This window comes from Dryobates pubescens, chromosome Z (genome assembly GCF_014839835.1).
Source record: "Dryobates pubescens isolate bDryPub1 chromosome Z, bDryPub1.pri, whole genome shotgun sequence".
In the NCBI taxonomy this organism is placed as follows: Eukaryota; Metazoa; Chordata; class Aves; order Piciformes; family Picidae; genus Dryobates; species Dryobates pubescens.
The window spans coordinates 39,472,630-39,488,186 of NC_071657.1; the positions used below are offsets into that span (position 1 = coordinate 39,472,630).

The 15,557-nt window shown below is 40.0% G+C and overlaps 1 protein-coding gene across 4 annotated transcripts in view; it reads right to left on the reverse strand.

Annotated features, from left to right (window-relative positions):
• Nucleotides 1-4,129: 4,129 nt before the first annotated feature.
• SLC26A1 (solute carrier family 26 member 1) overlaps nt 4,130-15,557 on the reverse strand; it is a 41,298-nt gene continuing 29,870 nt past the window's right edge. For 2 of the 4 annotated variants that reach the window (XM_054177979.1, XM_054177980.1), the window contains 2 exons: nt 7,545-8,191; nt 4,130-6,239 (listed from right to left, as the gene is read on the reverse strand). In XM_054177979.1, the coding sequence (XP_054033954.1) occupies nt 4,722-6,239; nt 7,545-8,162 (2,136 nt within the window). In that variant the 5' untranslated portion in view covers nt 8,163-8,191 and the 3' untranslated portion in view covers nt 4,130-4,721. Of the gene's footprint in view, nt 6,240-7,544; nt 8,192-8,814; nt 8,922-13,132; nt 13,419-15,557 lie in introns of those variants that run through there. The other 2 variants (XM_009908768.2, XM_054177981.1) reach the window with 2 other exon arrangements.

Here is a 15,557-nt window from a genome sequence, read left to right on the forward strand (position 1 = left end):
GTGGTCTGCATCAAATGACAGGGAGAGACAGCTAAAAAAGTGTGTACATTAGGAAGAGGAGAATTTTTTTCCTAGGTATTAGGGTGCGCCTGTATATGTGGGTTTGTTTGGGAAGGTGTTTGGAGGTCCTGCATGCAATATTGAATCTGTACCCCAGAACTCCCTCTTTATGTTAGTCCATCTGTGAATATAGCAGGTAATGCAGCTCCTCCCTCGATTCTTCCATGTGGAAGTTTCCTGGTAAAGACTCTTTCCTATGCTATGTCTTCCTCTCTTACTGAACTATGAATTTTTTACTCAAAATCCTGCAGTGACTTAGCTTCAGCAGGGATGAGGACAGCTGTTGCTGCTCACCACCACTGGGGTCCGTCCCTGTCTTAGATCTCAGATTGCTTCTGAGAGTTGGCTGTGGTCTTTCAGGTTTCTCTAACCAGCTGACTTACAGAAAAGTCATCAAACACCTTTGAAAAGAAAGTAGCTATGCCTTCACTCAGGGGCCAGAATTTTTCCTGGCACCCTGTATCAGCTGTGCCACTTGTTGGTTTTCCAAACGATCAAGGGAAAAGAATGCATCTGTTATGGATTCAACTCAGCCTTTGTAGGGAATGAAGATTCTAGGAGCATGGAAACTTAGCAGTCAAGCATGAAGACCCAGAAAAGCTGTAGCACCTCAAAGATAGGCTTCTAACCCACTAGACCAAGTAGAAATTAGAAACTTTGCTAGTGATTAGAACCAATCTGAAACACTTAACTTTGCAATAGCATGCATTTGTCAAGGACAAGACAAGTAAGTTGTGGAAGGACAACCAGCCATTCCGGACTGAGTGGCAGCAATGGTTTGGAAAGGGAAAGAGCATGGAGCCTGCAATGCAACAAATATTGGGATTGAAAGAAGTAACAGGAGTAAGAATGCAAGTCTGAGCAGGAGTAGTTCTGTGCTGGTGCTGAATTCTGTGCATGTACAATTTTTTTCCTGAAGAATGTAAAGAGATTTTGAATGAGAACCCTGCAATGGCAAAACTGTGTTATGGTGTGGGGTTGGTGAGTAGAGAAGACTGCTTGGAAGGTGATGGTAGGTACCTGACTGAAGAAGAATCTTTGCAGAAAACAGAGGACTAGGAGATATCATCACTGTGGAAAGCCAACAGATGCAGGCATTTCTTTTTCTCACAGTTGTGCCATGTGTGAAAAGGTGCCAGAAATGTTCCTCACAATAAGCAGATGTGCTCAAATAAAAGACTGCCACCTTCCCCGTCTCACTTCTAGAATGATCTTTCTCGTTATGTCTTCTAATTCCCCAATACTTAGTGTATCCCTGTATTTTAACCCATTTCTGGGACTGTAAACCTACCTCTTTTCTTTATCCCAGGTTATGACACCATCTGTGAAAGGATACTACCAGACAAACTGTTTTCAAATAATTGCTAATTTTATTTTCCAACAGAAACCACACATTTGCATCATTGTTAGCTAGGTCAAGTGACACAGGAATATTCATGGTTATCGGGGGAACCAAAGGTGTTTTTCATACACCACACAGTTCTCTGCTTGTTAGTTAGCAGTGCCAATAAATACAGCCATTTTGACTCCAAGACCACACATTCTGCCATTGCTCCACTCGTTGGCAGGAGAGTTTGAGGTGATGATTCCCAGCACTTTGCCCAGCTCTGTGGGACCCACACAGTCCACAAGATAAGGACCCTTTCCTATTTTTATACATCATTTATACAGGGATACATGATTTATACAAGGCACCACAGTGAACAAAACCACAGTCAACCTATGTGATGGATATACTATTTCCTAAAATGCTTATAATGATTTTATTTCAACATTAGTATTAACCTAGTTGGAATTACAAGCCCACCCTCAGCTCCTCCTCGAGTCACAGTACCAAATCCCTGGAAAAATAGAAAAGGATGAGCATTTTTTAACAATGCTGATATTCAGAGCCTTAATCTTGGTGTAACACAGAGTAACAAACATAAATGTGCCAGAAAAGGATTTGCTTTTTTAGTTACTGTTTACATACTCCTTAGAAATAATTTACAGTCTCCCAGCTTCCCTACACACCCCACAACCCTGCTTGTGTTGACATGGTTTAATACAACTTGATTGTGAGCCAACTCTGCAATGAAACCAAAAGAAAATTGTCTCATGGTTTCTTCTGGTCAATAGTTGCTTTCTAGTAAAAGTATTAAATCTAACCCCATGTTTTATGCATAACCAAGCTTAGGTATCCTTTGGTGCCATTCTTACAATAAACACGATGAAAAAGAGACTTCTGACTTTTAATTTCTCAGCCTGCTGGATAAGAGAGCAGCAGCTGCTCTTCATTTGTCTCCAGAGACTGTTGCAAAGATGCACCTTCTATTGGATTATTTTTTTTTAAAAATTTTTATTTCAAAATGAGATTCCATTGAGGGTGTTTTTTGCATTTTTCCCTTTATGTTTTGTCTGATATCTTGACCCGTAAAGGTAAAAGAAGTCTAGATTGCTAGGATATCTGTTCTTTTGTACTGACACAATTTTAACTTCCAGCAACGTTTTGCTTTAGCGCAATAGCCTATATCATTCTATATCATTCTATATCATTCTGAGAATGTCTACATTGACATTGTCTGGCAGTAAATCCTGCTGTGCCCTCTGGTCAAAGAATGGTTAGAAACACAAGCAGACACAAAGTGATACTTGGGCTCTACCCATTTGCTTTTATGACAGAAAGAAGCTAGTCATACCAAACCAACAATTTAAAGAACAGCATAATTAAATCGGTTTATGCAGGAAAATGCTGTCAGTGGTCAGTCCTTTAACTTCTGGACAGACATTACTGACAGTTTTTACTGCTGTGGCAGTAAATGGTGTGCAGCCAATACACATTTTATAATGTCAGCATTGAATCACTTACCTAAAACTCTGCTATTCTCAATCCCTTTGAAGACATTTTTTATTTTGTCTTTTGGGAATGCACTGCTTTTCCTCTAACAAAATATTTGTTCTTCAGAGCCAGACAGGGTCTGGGGCACCTGGAGAACCTCAGTAAGCTGAAAAGTTGGAATAAGCAAGTCACATGATGTGTTGACCTGATGTGTGTTTGTTTTGTTTTGTTTTTTTTTTTTTATATAGCATGGCAGAGAATTGGCTTCTGCATACATTAAAGCTATTTCTAGATCCTGGTAACAGTTGTGTTAGGATTTCCTTCCATGCCTGCTGTTGTATATGAACCATCTATGAATAAGAAGAAAAGGGGCTGCTGTCTATTTTTGTGCAGGTAATTGTAAGACTTGAGTATGAGAGAGGGGTTTCTGGCAATACCATGGGCTAGAACACTGGGTACTAACTGTGTTATTATCAAAATCTAAGTCTATGCTTATTTGTAAAAAGAGAATATGCATATATTGCAATACACAGTGACTCTGGAAGTGTCATTTGACATAAAGCAGAATGAGCCTCAGTTAATGTAACCCAGCCCTGTAAAACATAGTTTAGAGGACCTCAAATCAACGAATAATATGATAGGAGAGAAAAAAAACCCAAATGCAAACCATTTGTAGTATGTACAATCATGGAATTTTTCTGACGTACAGGGATACACAACTTACAAAGTTTTGCTCACTTTACTTGGCCCAGGTACTTTAAAGTTTCATTAGCATTGCATCAGTGGCAGCTAGACAGACAGTTCTGATTGACCTATCTGTCCCTTTCTAGGCAGACCACTCCTTCCCACCCTACCCTCTCTAATCCTCTTCACACCCAGGCAGGCATTTGTAGGAGTAACATGCTGTGCTGCATCACAGTTCTGAGGTTTTATGTTTGATAGTTCCTTTGTGTCTGTGAGTTGGACTTGCATCTGCCCATCAGGAGCAACTTATGTTTCTGGGATGATACAGATAGCTGGGTAACTACATCAGTGCCAGTTAAAGCCTTTCATTTTTCTTGATCCCATGTATCTCATTACTAGTTACAGAATTGTGCATCAGAGTTACATTTGTGCCAGCATGATGAAGGGTATTACAACCTTCAGTAGCTAATTATCACAGATCACAGCCAATAACACAGGTGACTTCAGCAGTAATTTTTGGAAATGATGGTTTTGAGAGAAAACTGTGTTGGATCATTGTTCCTTGTGAGAATTTGTGTCATTATGCCTATGTAATCAAGGTGGAGAGCCCTGCTACATTCCGCAATATTTGATACATTTATTTGTGTGCGCATAGTGGGAGTTGTTTAGGAGCAAACCTAGAATGATGGAAGGGACTGGGCATTGAAAGCTAGAATTTAAACTGCTATGTGACCAAGATGCTAAATTGGTTGCATTTTCACAGGGATGTTTTAGCCTTATTAACAGAAACCAGCTGTTAAGACACTGGGAGAGTCAGTGGACGCTGGGCAGACTTTCCAGCACAACAGTTTCATGCTATATATGTTGGGTCACACATGATCATGCTACAAGGGGAAAGTCAATCTCAAACTTCCCTATTGCACATCACCTGCATTTTACAGTGAGGGTGCAGGTAATCTAACCTGTTCCTGGTCCTGGTCTGTATCCCCAGTGGCTGTTTTATGTGGCATCTGACAACCAGCAGAACTCTTCAGGGAAGAATGGCTTGTAGGCCAGTTGCTGTACACAGCCAACAGTGTGTCTGATAATTTAATTACTACAAAATGTTCCTTCTCCTATGTCATTTTTGTAGTAATGATTTGTCGAGGAAGGTACAGGATTAAACGGAGCAATCTTCTGAAAGCTTTTGGTCTTTTGCAAATTGCACAGCATTATGTATACTGTAGAAGAGCATTTCTTTCATACTTGCAAAATCTTTCCCAAAGTAACCTCCGCTTTGCAGAGAGTCTATCACTGAGGGATTGCAGCAAGCCAGGAGAACAGAAATGTTTAAGTCCTTGTAGTCTTTCAGGATTTCCTTTAGAGTATTAACTCCAGTGGTGTCCAAAAATGAGATGGAAGAGCAATCTAAAACAAGGGCTTGGAAATCAATTTGCTTAGGAACTAGCTGCAGAGTGGTTTCTCTGATGCCAAGTCCGTTAGCAGTTGTATGATCTCCCTTTTTCAGATGCTGCTTTTCCTTGTTGTATTTCTTCCTTCTAGCAGCTTCTACATTAGGATCTAAGTTAGTCAATCTGTGCAGAGACTTGAGGAAGTAGTTTCTATTTGCATAGTAAAGTGGGGCCTCAAAACGGAATATTTTGACCTTTGGAACAGAAGAGAGATTTTCATATTCAAAGTCATCCTCATAAAAGCTGGTGTCTTGGATCTGACCAAGCAGGGCTGTCCGTGGCCGCTGTGTCCGAACAATGATGCACAACATGGAGAAAACAATGCCAACCAACAGCCCTATTTCTGTGCTGATCAAGGCAGAGGCAGACATAGTAACAACCCAAACAAGTGTGTCCACCTTATTCACCTGGTACCGTGCTGGCACATCTCGGAACTTCCTCAGGGCTCCTCGGAGGCTGACAATGATGATACAAGCCAGGACACACTTCTGCAAGGAGTAGAAGAGAGGTGCCAAGAAAAGCAGCACCAGCAAAACCACCATTGCACTAATTACTCCAGAGACTTGAGTCTGGCAGCCAGTAGATGTTTTGACAAGTGTTTTTGCCAGAGCTGCACTGGTAGCAAAAGAGTGGAAGAAAGAAGGAATGATGTTGCAGAATCCCACAGCAAACATTTCCTGATTGGCTCGGATGGTGTAAGCATATTTCTTTGCACACATTTCAGAAAGGGATACAGTGAAGACAAAGCTGACTATGGCAAGAGGCAAAGCATCTACAGCAACTCGAAGCATTAAGTTGAAATGTGGTACCTTGGGGGGAATAAATCCTGTTGGAATAGCTCCAGAAACACTGGATGCATAGACTTCATTTAACTTCCCATAGTGTGATACCAGTGTTGCCACAACAATAACTACCAGCTCTGTGGGAAGAGGAAATTTCAGCTTATGCTTATACCGATCTCCCAGTTCCTTAGCAGTGACCAACACAACAATACAAATGGCACTTGTGATGACATCACAAAGGTTGGCCTGAGAAATATTCCGGAAAATATTAATCCAGGTAATAACAAGCATCCCATGCCCTTGGCTCCGTGGGATTTTTATTCCAATCAGATACTTCACTTGAGCTGTTAAAATGGTTAAGGAAGCACCAGTTGCAAAGCCATCTAGAACAGACTCAGATAGGTACATAGATACAAAACCCAGACGAAAGATTCCCATTAGAACCTGAGGAGACATAGAAGAAAAGAGAAAAAAAAAAAAAAAGAAAAAAGAGATGAGCAGCACATAATGAAGTGCAAATGGGGGAGAACTAACTGGAGGCAGAGAGTATTTGGCTATTTCAATCTTAAAATGAATTACACTTTGACATTTTAAATCTGTTTTAAAAATACCTGATTCCTTTTACCATTGTGGGTTACTGCAAACCCAAGAGATGTATGGGGAGGCTGAAACAGTCAGTCAAAGCCAGGCCTGAAGTGACTCCACTGAAGTGGCTTGTCTGAATTTTATTACCCATCCAAAAATTCTTCTGTTATACAAAAGCCAATTTTATTGGTTCCTGACTTGAAGTGAATAGAGTTGAAATTTACTGCTGTTGCTTTGTAAACAGAGCTTCAGTGACAGCAGCTAAGTTCCCTGCATTACTGGCACTGTTATATTAGAGTTTTTTATTTTAGTGCTGTGATTGTAAGTGAAAGTGTAGCACAGACAGGCTTTGTAGCATGCCTAAGGTCAGAAATGGCAGAAGAGCTCACAAACTTTCCCAGTTACCAGAATGCTGTCCTTAACTAGTTGCTTCTCCATCCAGTGATGGCTTTGGAAAATACAGCTTTACAAGGTCATCTTGTTTATAAATGTAACTTGAAATTTCATAGTAAAAAGGGAAAATGTTAGTTCTTTTGTAGTGCATATATATCTATATAGATACATAGACATCTTAGTAGACCTGTATGCTCATTGTGGTTCTTTCTGTGTGCTCTTGATATCCTTGTGATAGGCAACATGTTGGTGAATCTCAAAAGTACAACACAGCCATTGTTTGAGAACAGTTTACTTAGACCGTTTCCTCTTTTCTGCTTCTGATTTATCTTTTGACAGCAGTTTGATAGAACATAGTACCCAATAGCAAAAAATTGAGCAGCACATTCTGAACCTGTGTAAAACTTATCTAGGGAAACAGAATTATTTCTATATTGTTGAAGTACACAGCCACCTTGGAATTTCCCTCATGGTAAGATCTGTATTATATTTCCTGGTGATATGAGAGCAGCAAGGCCAAGAGGCAGTTGAGTATCAAAACAATGTAATGGTCTCGTAGAAGAGTCTAGTTTTACCTGTGCTTGCCTGGAGCTAAGAAAATCGCCTACCTCATGCTTTCTCTGGGCTGCTTACAGTTAGGCTTCCTGGAGAAAACATTCAAGTGAACTTCTGATACATTTTTCATTCAAAGAGAGTCAAACCAAAGCTTAGGTCATGCAAAGAAGCTTTAGGAACTTCATACCTTGCCTCTGTATGTCAGCAACCACTTACCTGATACACTCCAGCTACAAATGTCAAGGCTGTAGCAACGCCAATGGCGTAGCATTCTTTCCCACACTCAGTGTTCATCCCCGTGGTTGTAAAGTTGAAGGCAGTCGTGTTGAACTGACTGTCATTTTGCAGAGAGCCGTCGGCTGAGGCTGGGGATACATCATCATTCAAGTCAAACCCAGCCAAGAGAAGTTCTCGGTCCACAACTTGTCCTACCATTAAGCTTATCAAGCTGAAAATGCCAACCGAGACATGTCGGGATGTGCCCATTAAGAAATAGATGATGTTGGCAAAGAATGATGTGTAAAGACTATAAATAGGCTTTAGACCTGCTAGGAGTGAGTATGCAATTGCTTGGGGCACCAAAATGATCCCAATCACTAAACCAGACATAACATCCCCCCAAATATACTGTTTGCACTGGTACTTGGGAAGCCATTGTAAAACAGGGAAGAAGTCCATGACAAAGTTCTTAAGCTTCTTTGGGGTGAAAGTGCAGCTCTTCCTCATCTTAGCTAGCACGACTTCTTTCCTACTAATCTTGACATGAGTCTTTCTTTCCAAGAGAAAATAGGAAGATGTGGTGTTTTCCATCCTGGTGGCCTCAAGTCTTTCCATTATCTCAGTGTCTACTTCATGTATGTGTCCTGCAATATGAAGAAAACTGCTGTTAGATTGCAGTTCATGAAGGTTTGGGTTTTTTTTTTTAGCACAGATGTTTTAACGCTACCAGTTTGTCACTTGACTGTGCCTTTAAGAAAGCATCAGCCCACCAAGAACACCACCACAAGGCTCCAGTGACACACAGCACTAAGAAATCAATCTACAAATTTAACCCTTTGTGGCAGACAGTGTGAATCCAGTGTGTTTTACTAAGGAAAAACAGTCAAATTAGTAATGAGCTTGTCTTCATCTACAAATGAAAGCTGTTTCTTTCCTCTTTCAGTATCTAGAGACAAAAGCCATACCCATCAGTTTCCTAAAACTTGAAGTACACTCAGTGGCACAGTATTCTGTTTGTATATTTTAGTGATTTATAATATCTAAATTTACTTTAGACTGTAAGATGCAGTGTGGTTATGCTAGGCAAGATCAGCTTGAACAGGAAACAAGTTAGAATGCAAGGTGAGAAAAAAGATTAAAAAAAATGTTACAGCACCAAGAGAAATACTTAAGAGCATGTGATTAAAATTTACCAAATGCAGAATGCTAGCCACTATAATAAAGACACTCATTTTAAGATGCAAACCCCCAACATTTTCTGGCTTACCTAAATTAGTTTGGAGAATGAGAGGCTTGTGTGTAAGGACAGCAAGTCCTGTTTGAATAGCACCTACTTCTTACAGCCAAGTGAATTCAGACAGCCAAGAAATAAATACTGTGCCCTTGTTCTACAGAATTAGAAGCTAGTGGGCAGTGCAATATCCAGTGAGCGCTTTCGATGGCTGCATAAAAAAAGATAGCATTGGCTTCTGTACACTAGGCTCATACATTTATATGTACAGTTGCTGTCTGCTTCTCTCTAAAATCACACAATTCATTTGCAAGTAAATTGGTATTTGCAAAAAACAAACAAAACCCAACAACAACAACAACAAAACCAACCCAACCGCACCACCCCCAGCATTCAAATTCACGCATAGGCATTGTTTGTGTAGCTTCCTGAGGGATGATAATAGTGTTTAATATATAAGATTATTGGAATACAATTTATCTGTAATACCATTAAAAGCTCTTGTTTATGACTGGTAATTCAGTAACATTTCAGCTCCACTGTCTTACTGAATAATCAGAACAATAGGTTTTATAGAAGTGAAACAAACAAAACCTGGTCTGATAAAGTGTGTGTCTTCTCTGCAGTTTCGATGCATTTTAGACAAAGGTCAAAAAACCCCACAACTCCCTGGTGGAATAAATACATTCAGGCTAAAAGAGTCAAATGCTGACAAGGTATTTTTCCTTCAGTTCTTTTTCTCTCCTGAAAATAAGGGGTTCCCTCCTGCAAATGACCATTTATTCTGATACATACATTTTTCAGAGTCAAATGAATGTGCTCGCTGTAAAATACTCGCCTCTAAACTGAGGTGTTACTGGTTTCCAGAAACTGTTAATGTTTAGAGTGCAATTGTTGCTTTTGGAAAGCCACACCGAAAACCAAAGGGAATGTTGTTACCAGCAAAATATTTTTGAACTGTGTTACCCAAGAATTCTCAACCTGGGATGCTTGCAGATCAATTATAATTCAGTTGCTTCACGTGATTAAAAATGGGATCTCACCATGGCTGTGTGCTCTCCTGTACATTTGTGCAGCATGCAGACTGCAAAGTCCTGTGCATATGAGTAGACTCCAGCCACGTTATTCTGGCACTGGGGTTAACACCACCATTCTTCCACAGTTGCAATACTCAAGCAATATTGAGGAGCTGTAGGGGTGTCAGTAAATAGATACCCCATTTTCATCTCAGCCCATACTAAGTGGTATGTTAGAAAAGAGACAATCCCTTACCCTGGGTGACCTTCATCCCTCAGACCTTCACATAACATGTGAAGGTTTTGAGTGAAGGTTTCCCATCACTTAACTTGAAGAGCTGTTTTTGACAGAGCTGGTTTTGGCAGCGTATAGCACAGAACGTGTCTATCCATTGCATTTGACTGACATTCTAACAATTGTAACTGTTTAACAAAAGTGAAGGTTACTTGTATGCACATTCATATGTATCATCCAAGTCACTAGAATGAAAAGTAGTCTTGGTGATTTTTTGTTATGTTTTGATGTTTGTAATCTTCACAGTTAATTTTTTTCAAGTTGCCCTTGCCCATATGAACAAAAGCAGAAATTTCTGGCCCCCTCTTCCCCCCACTTCAGCACAGCCACTGTCTGAACCACTCATTCTTTTGGGTTAAATTCAGTGGCTCAGTTTATTTTGTGAAAACGAGGAACAAAGCAAAGAACCGTTCAAGCCAAACAAACTGCCAACTTTCCAACTGGTTTTAGTCCCACTTTCTTCCTGTCTTTTCACCATGCCACTGACCTGAAAAAAATCTCTGCACAGGGAAGCATTCCCTGGGATTTTTTCTTTGCAGATTCCTTGGCAATGTGGTTTCTGCTGGTATACATACAACCATCCTGGCTAGATGAGTTGTACTTTGTGAAACAGGACAACCTGAAAAAAACTTTATGCTGATAAATGCTTTTGTCTCTACATCCTGACTGTCCAGCAGAAAATCCAAACCTGTATCTCTAGAAAGCCCAATAGGGAGTAAACAAGGTGAGCCTGTCTCCCTGTGCTAAGGAGTTCTCCTAAATGCTGTATTTGGGATGGAAGTCAGACACAGTATCACAGCATTTTGCTAGAATCACTCAGCCTTGCTGAAACTGAGATTACAAGTATAAGATAGAGCTTTTCTTACAGTTTGACCCAAGTGATGCAGTTTTCTCTGTGTTCAAACTATTAAAAATCATATAAAAACCGGTGTGGGTAGAACCAGCTTTATGTTTATCACCTGAAGTTTGATTGTGTTTTTGTTGCATAGGTCACAGAAAAACACAAGAGACATCAGTTTACCTAAGCATTTGATTTTAAAACTTGTAGGTGTTAAGCTGTTCATTTTGCTCATCTTTCACATAGCTGTGTTCTCTGCCTGAGAGAAACCTCTCTTGGTCTCTAATGGCTATGACTATAGGACTGCTCTGGTTTTGCGTATTAACACAGTTTTGAAAAAAATCCCTGCTCATTTACAGTACATAGATTCCACATACAGAGCTGTGTTACACCTGCAAACCGGATGTTTCTCAGAGGAAAGTACCCAGGAGCACTCTGACCCTTTATGGTGCTATAAAAACCTGAGCCAACATTGTTTTTTTGGACAGATATGAACAGGTGTGGTGAGGACATTTAGTCTGCATGACCTTACTAAAATAAATCTAAAATAGACCCCCTTGAAATACATATAGTATAGCATAATACCATGCTGCTTTGATTTATTGATCTGCTTTTGTTGTGCAGAATTACTTAGAAATATCAACATAACCTGTAAGTTTTAGAAAGGATCAAGTGACAAAACAGAACGTACTGTATTTTCTTGTGTAAGGTATTGTATTTTCAGCTTCAGACTACCAGGACCTAGATGTACTTGGCAGCAGATGTAAGCAAGCTGCCAACACCCAAAAGCGTTTATTTATGCCCCAGCAAGCCTTCAGGCTATAGGCAAAGAACATTACAGTACTTTTTAGGAATATCATGGAACTCAATGGGCTTGGTTAGTTTTTGCTATATCTGGGCAAAATACTGTGGCTTCAATGTGTTTCCCTGTTGAATTTCAACATTGTGCTAATCCAAAAGCAAAAGAGGAAAAAAATACTAGTTTATTGGACTCTGTGAGTAAGAGAAGCCAGGACATTAATCTAAGATGTCTACAAATTAAAACTGTTACACTAAGGAGTTATCCTAAGAGTCAAACAATCTTTTAGATTTGTGTATTTCTAATTAAAATCTCCACAACTTCTACTTCCAGCTATTAGCTGATCTCAGATTTTACAGGCACGTTAGGCTCTTTTTCAAATGCCTGAATTCACTGGCAGCTGTGATCCAGATCATAGGAAGGATTCTCAGTCCAGTACCTCAGTGAATAAAATAATAGCCTCTGATGTACAACAATCCCAAAGGTGAAGAGGAGGCTACAATAAAACTCCCATAGTCATGGAGCAGCTGTTGTTAAGGCGAGTCCACCAAATCACCCATGGGAGTGATCAGACCTTGGAAATAAATTGCTGTTTCTCCAGGGATTGGTTTTGTTTAGGGATTCCAGAACACACTGGTCAAAGTATTGGCATACACTTGAAGGCAGGACAGTATTTTTCTTGTGGAGAATCCTGGGGCATGACCATTAAAAAGACATTTTATATGGGATCAAAGATCACTCCTAAAAGTCTGCCTTCTTGCATTTGGAAGGGTAGTCCAAAGTAAAAGTTTGTTTTTTGAAAAAAATCTGTCAAGACAGGTTTCCAAGACCTTACTCATCAGTCACAAATCTAAACACTAAGCTCTGTTTTCTTCTCTGTGGTTTTGCTGGACTTTGTTTATCCACATTAAGCTGTTGTAGGGAAAAACAGATATCCTATTACCATGTTTTTCGTGTTGCATTCCCTGTTATCTTGGGTTTACTACATGCATTAAAGACAGTATTTTGAATCCCATCGATATTTAATGACCAACCATTCATATTTAATAACTAAGAAAATGCTAATTCTTAATAATTCAATACTTTGAGAACCAGGTAAGCTTCATATAGGCAGTTTTTCTTAAGTACAAATGAAAACTAGATGAATTACCAATCTTGAAGTCTTACACCAGGTTTGCAAGAAAGATTACTTCCGTGTGAATTGCAGCTGACTGCATGTTTTGTGAACCTTTGCCCAGGATCTACCTTATAAGCAGTATTTACGAAGAGCAGAGTAATGACAAAACTTAAAAAGCAATGCCAGTGTGCAAAATAACTAAAAAGAGACATTTTTCCACCTTTCAGAGAAGGCAAACAACAAATGAAACCTCAGTTCAGAGATGTGGGAGGAGAGGCAGATCTCTTACCTGGATAGCTTTTTGACAGGAATGTTCAGCTCTGGTTCTGCACATTGGAATGAATGAAAGTCTTCAGTCAGGCATTACTATATTTGCATAAAGGATAATTATTAGCTAAACATTCCCCAAGGGAAGAATGAGTACTTGTGTAATCTTGAGCTTGCTGCTTGGTAGTGTGTTGTCATTTGCACTGCTCTGAAAACTTGAATATATATGCAGCACTCACTGAAGAGTTGAGTTCAAGTGAAGCACAAGATTATTAATTAACCAACGCTGATCCAAAAATTATGCTGAGTTCAGGCTAGCACATCTGTGACCTCTGAAGCTGCTTCTTATCTGAGATTTGATCTGGTTTATGCATCCTTATATAGTATTAGCTTTTGATTTTACATATTCAAGTTGTAAGAACAGAACTGCAGTCTTGTCTGAGATTTGTGCATTTCGCAGGCTTGAGTAAGTTCTGTTTTGCTCAACTCATAGGATGGGACTGCTGGAGGTCAGAGTTCCATTCCTACACGTCAGCACATTGAAATCACAAGATCTCTATTGCTTCTATGTAAACCAAGGACTGTAAAATGTAGGCAGATCAGTGGGATGAAGGCTGCTGCTCATACTGTGTGAGGTATATAAATGACCAAGTCCCTTCTCTGTTAACCTGGTTCTTTGGATCCATACAGACTTACCCAAATGACAAAAAATCATGCATCTCCTTCTCTTGACCAGGGAAATAGGTAATGTGGAATGGTTACTAACCAGTGTAGATTAACAGATTGGGCACAAGGGCCAGGACTCACAGGAGCTGGTCTGCAAGCTAAGGGATGAGAATGTGTATTTGCCAACCAGGGATGAACACATATGCATGCAATAAGAATCTAACCAATGTAAGGCCTGAAAAAAGCTGTCTTCTTGGATAGATGAAAATGATTCCTGTGTGTAGGGGGGTGAAGTGCACAAGTCAAGTTCAAACATCAGCTTTTATCTCTGCACAAAAGGTTGCTTACTGGTCTTCAAAATAAAAGGAGAATGTGAAAATTAATGGAAATGAAAAGTCAAAACACCAACATGAAGGTGGAGCAGAAAGGGAAGTATATATCACCTCTGCAATTAACATTGGCTAAACTGGTCATGGACTCTTAAGACTAGTGACTGTCACTAAGAACTCAGACTTGGTGACAGTAGTTGTGACATTCTAATCCCAACAGCTAAAGGTCATGTAAGTCTTAGTAAAACCCTCCTTCTTGCCCCTTTCCTGTAGAAAGTCCTGTCAAGCATTCCTGTCCCTTTGCCATTCCCAAGGTGCTCTTAAAATAAAAAGAAAGCAGTACTGCACATAATCTGAGTAATGTTGTTTGCACACCGGTGACAGTGAGATAGTGTGGTGTTTCTTGTAGCTAAAAGCAACATAAATTCTCAAATTCATCTTTTCATCCAATTTAATTCTTAGTTCTAAGAACCAAGAGTCATCTGATGTAATGATCTCTTAAAATGTGCATACCATCTGTTTCATGACCAAAGTGAGCTTGTCTGCTCTTTTCTCTTTTACAACCTGTTTCCAGTATTTTGTAACTGGGCAGCTTCTAGTATTTGCAGTCCAAGAATTTGCAGAATAATTGTAAGTTTTTTCCCAACCTAGCATTTTTTTGAAAGAGACCTCTTCATTTCTCTTCATCAGCATTTTCCCAATATCAGGCTTCATAGAGTACCATGGGATGTTTAAGTTATCACATATAACTCACAATAGGAGTCCCTGAGAATAGACAGGGAGGAACCTGGACTTCCCATTACAAAAGGTGGCAAGACCATTAGGGCAACTGAAGTGCATCTACACCAATGCACACACCAAGGGAAACAAGGAAGAAGCAATGGAAGCTGTGTTCTATCAGGAAAATGATTATCTAGTGCCCATCACAGAAGCATGGTGGGATGTCTCACACAATTAGAGTGACACAACCAAGGTCTGCAAACCCTCATAAGGAATAGGTAAGGAAGGAGAGGTGATGGTATGGCCTTATATGTCAGGGAGTGTTTTGACTGTCTTGAGGTTAATGACAGTAGGGTTGAGTGTTTATGGATAAGAATCAGAGGGAAGGCCAACAAGGCAGAAAGCTTGGTGTGAGTCTGTTACAGACCAGCCAAGCGGCATGAAGAGACATAAAATATGCCCCAGGGATCTGGAAGTCTCACAGTCACTGGCCCTTGTTCTTGTGGGGACTTCAACTTCCCTCATGTCTTTTCTAAAAATGTTCAACAGAGAGGGAGCAGTCACAGAGCTTCCTGGAGTGTGTGGAGGAAAACTCCCTGATAGAGCTACTTGCAGAGGCTTCTAGGGAAGGCATCTTGCTGGACCTGCTGTTTGCGCATAGAGAAGGACTTGTGGGTGATGTAACGACTGGGGCTGTCTTGGGGTCAGCAGTCAGTTGTTGAAGTAAAGAGA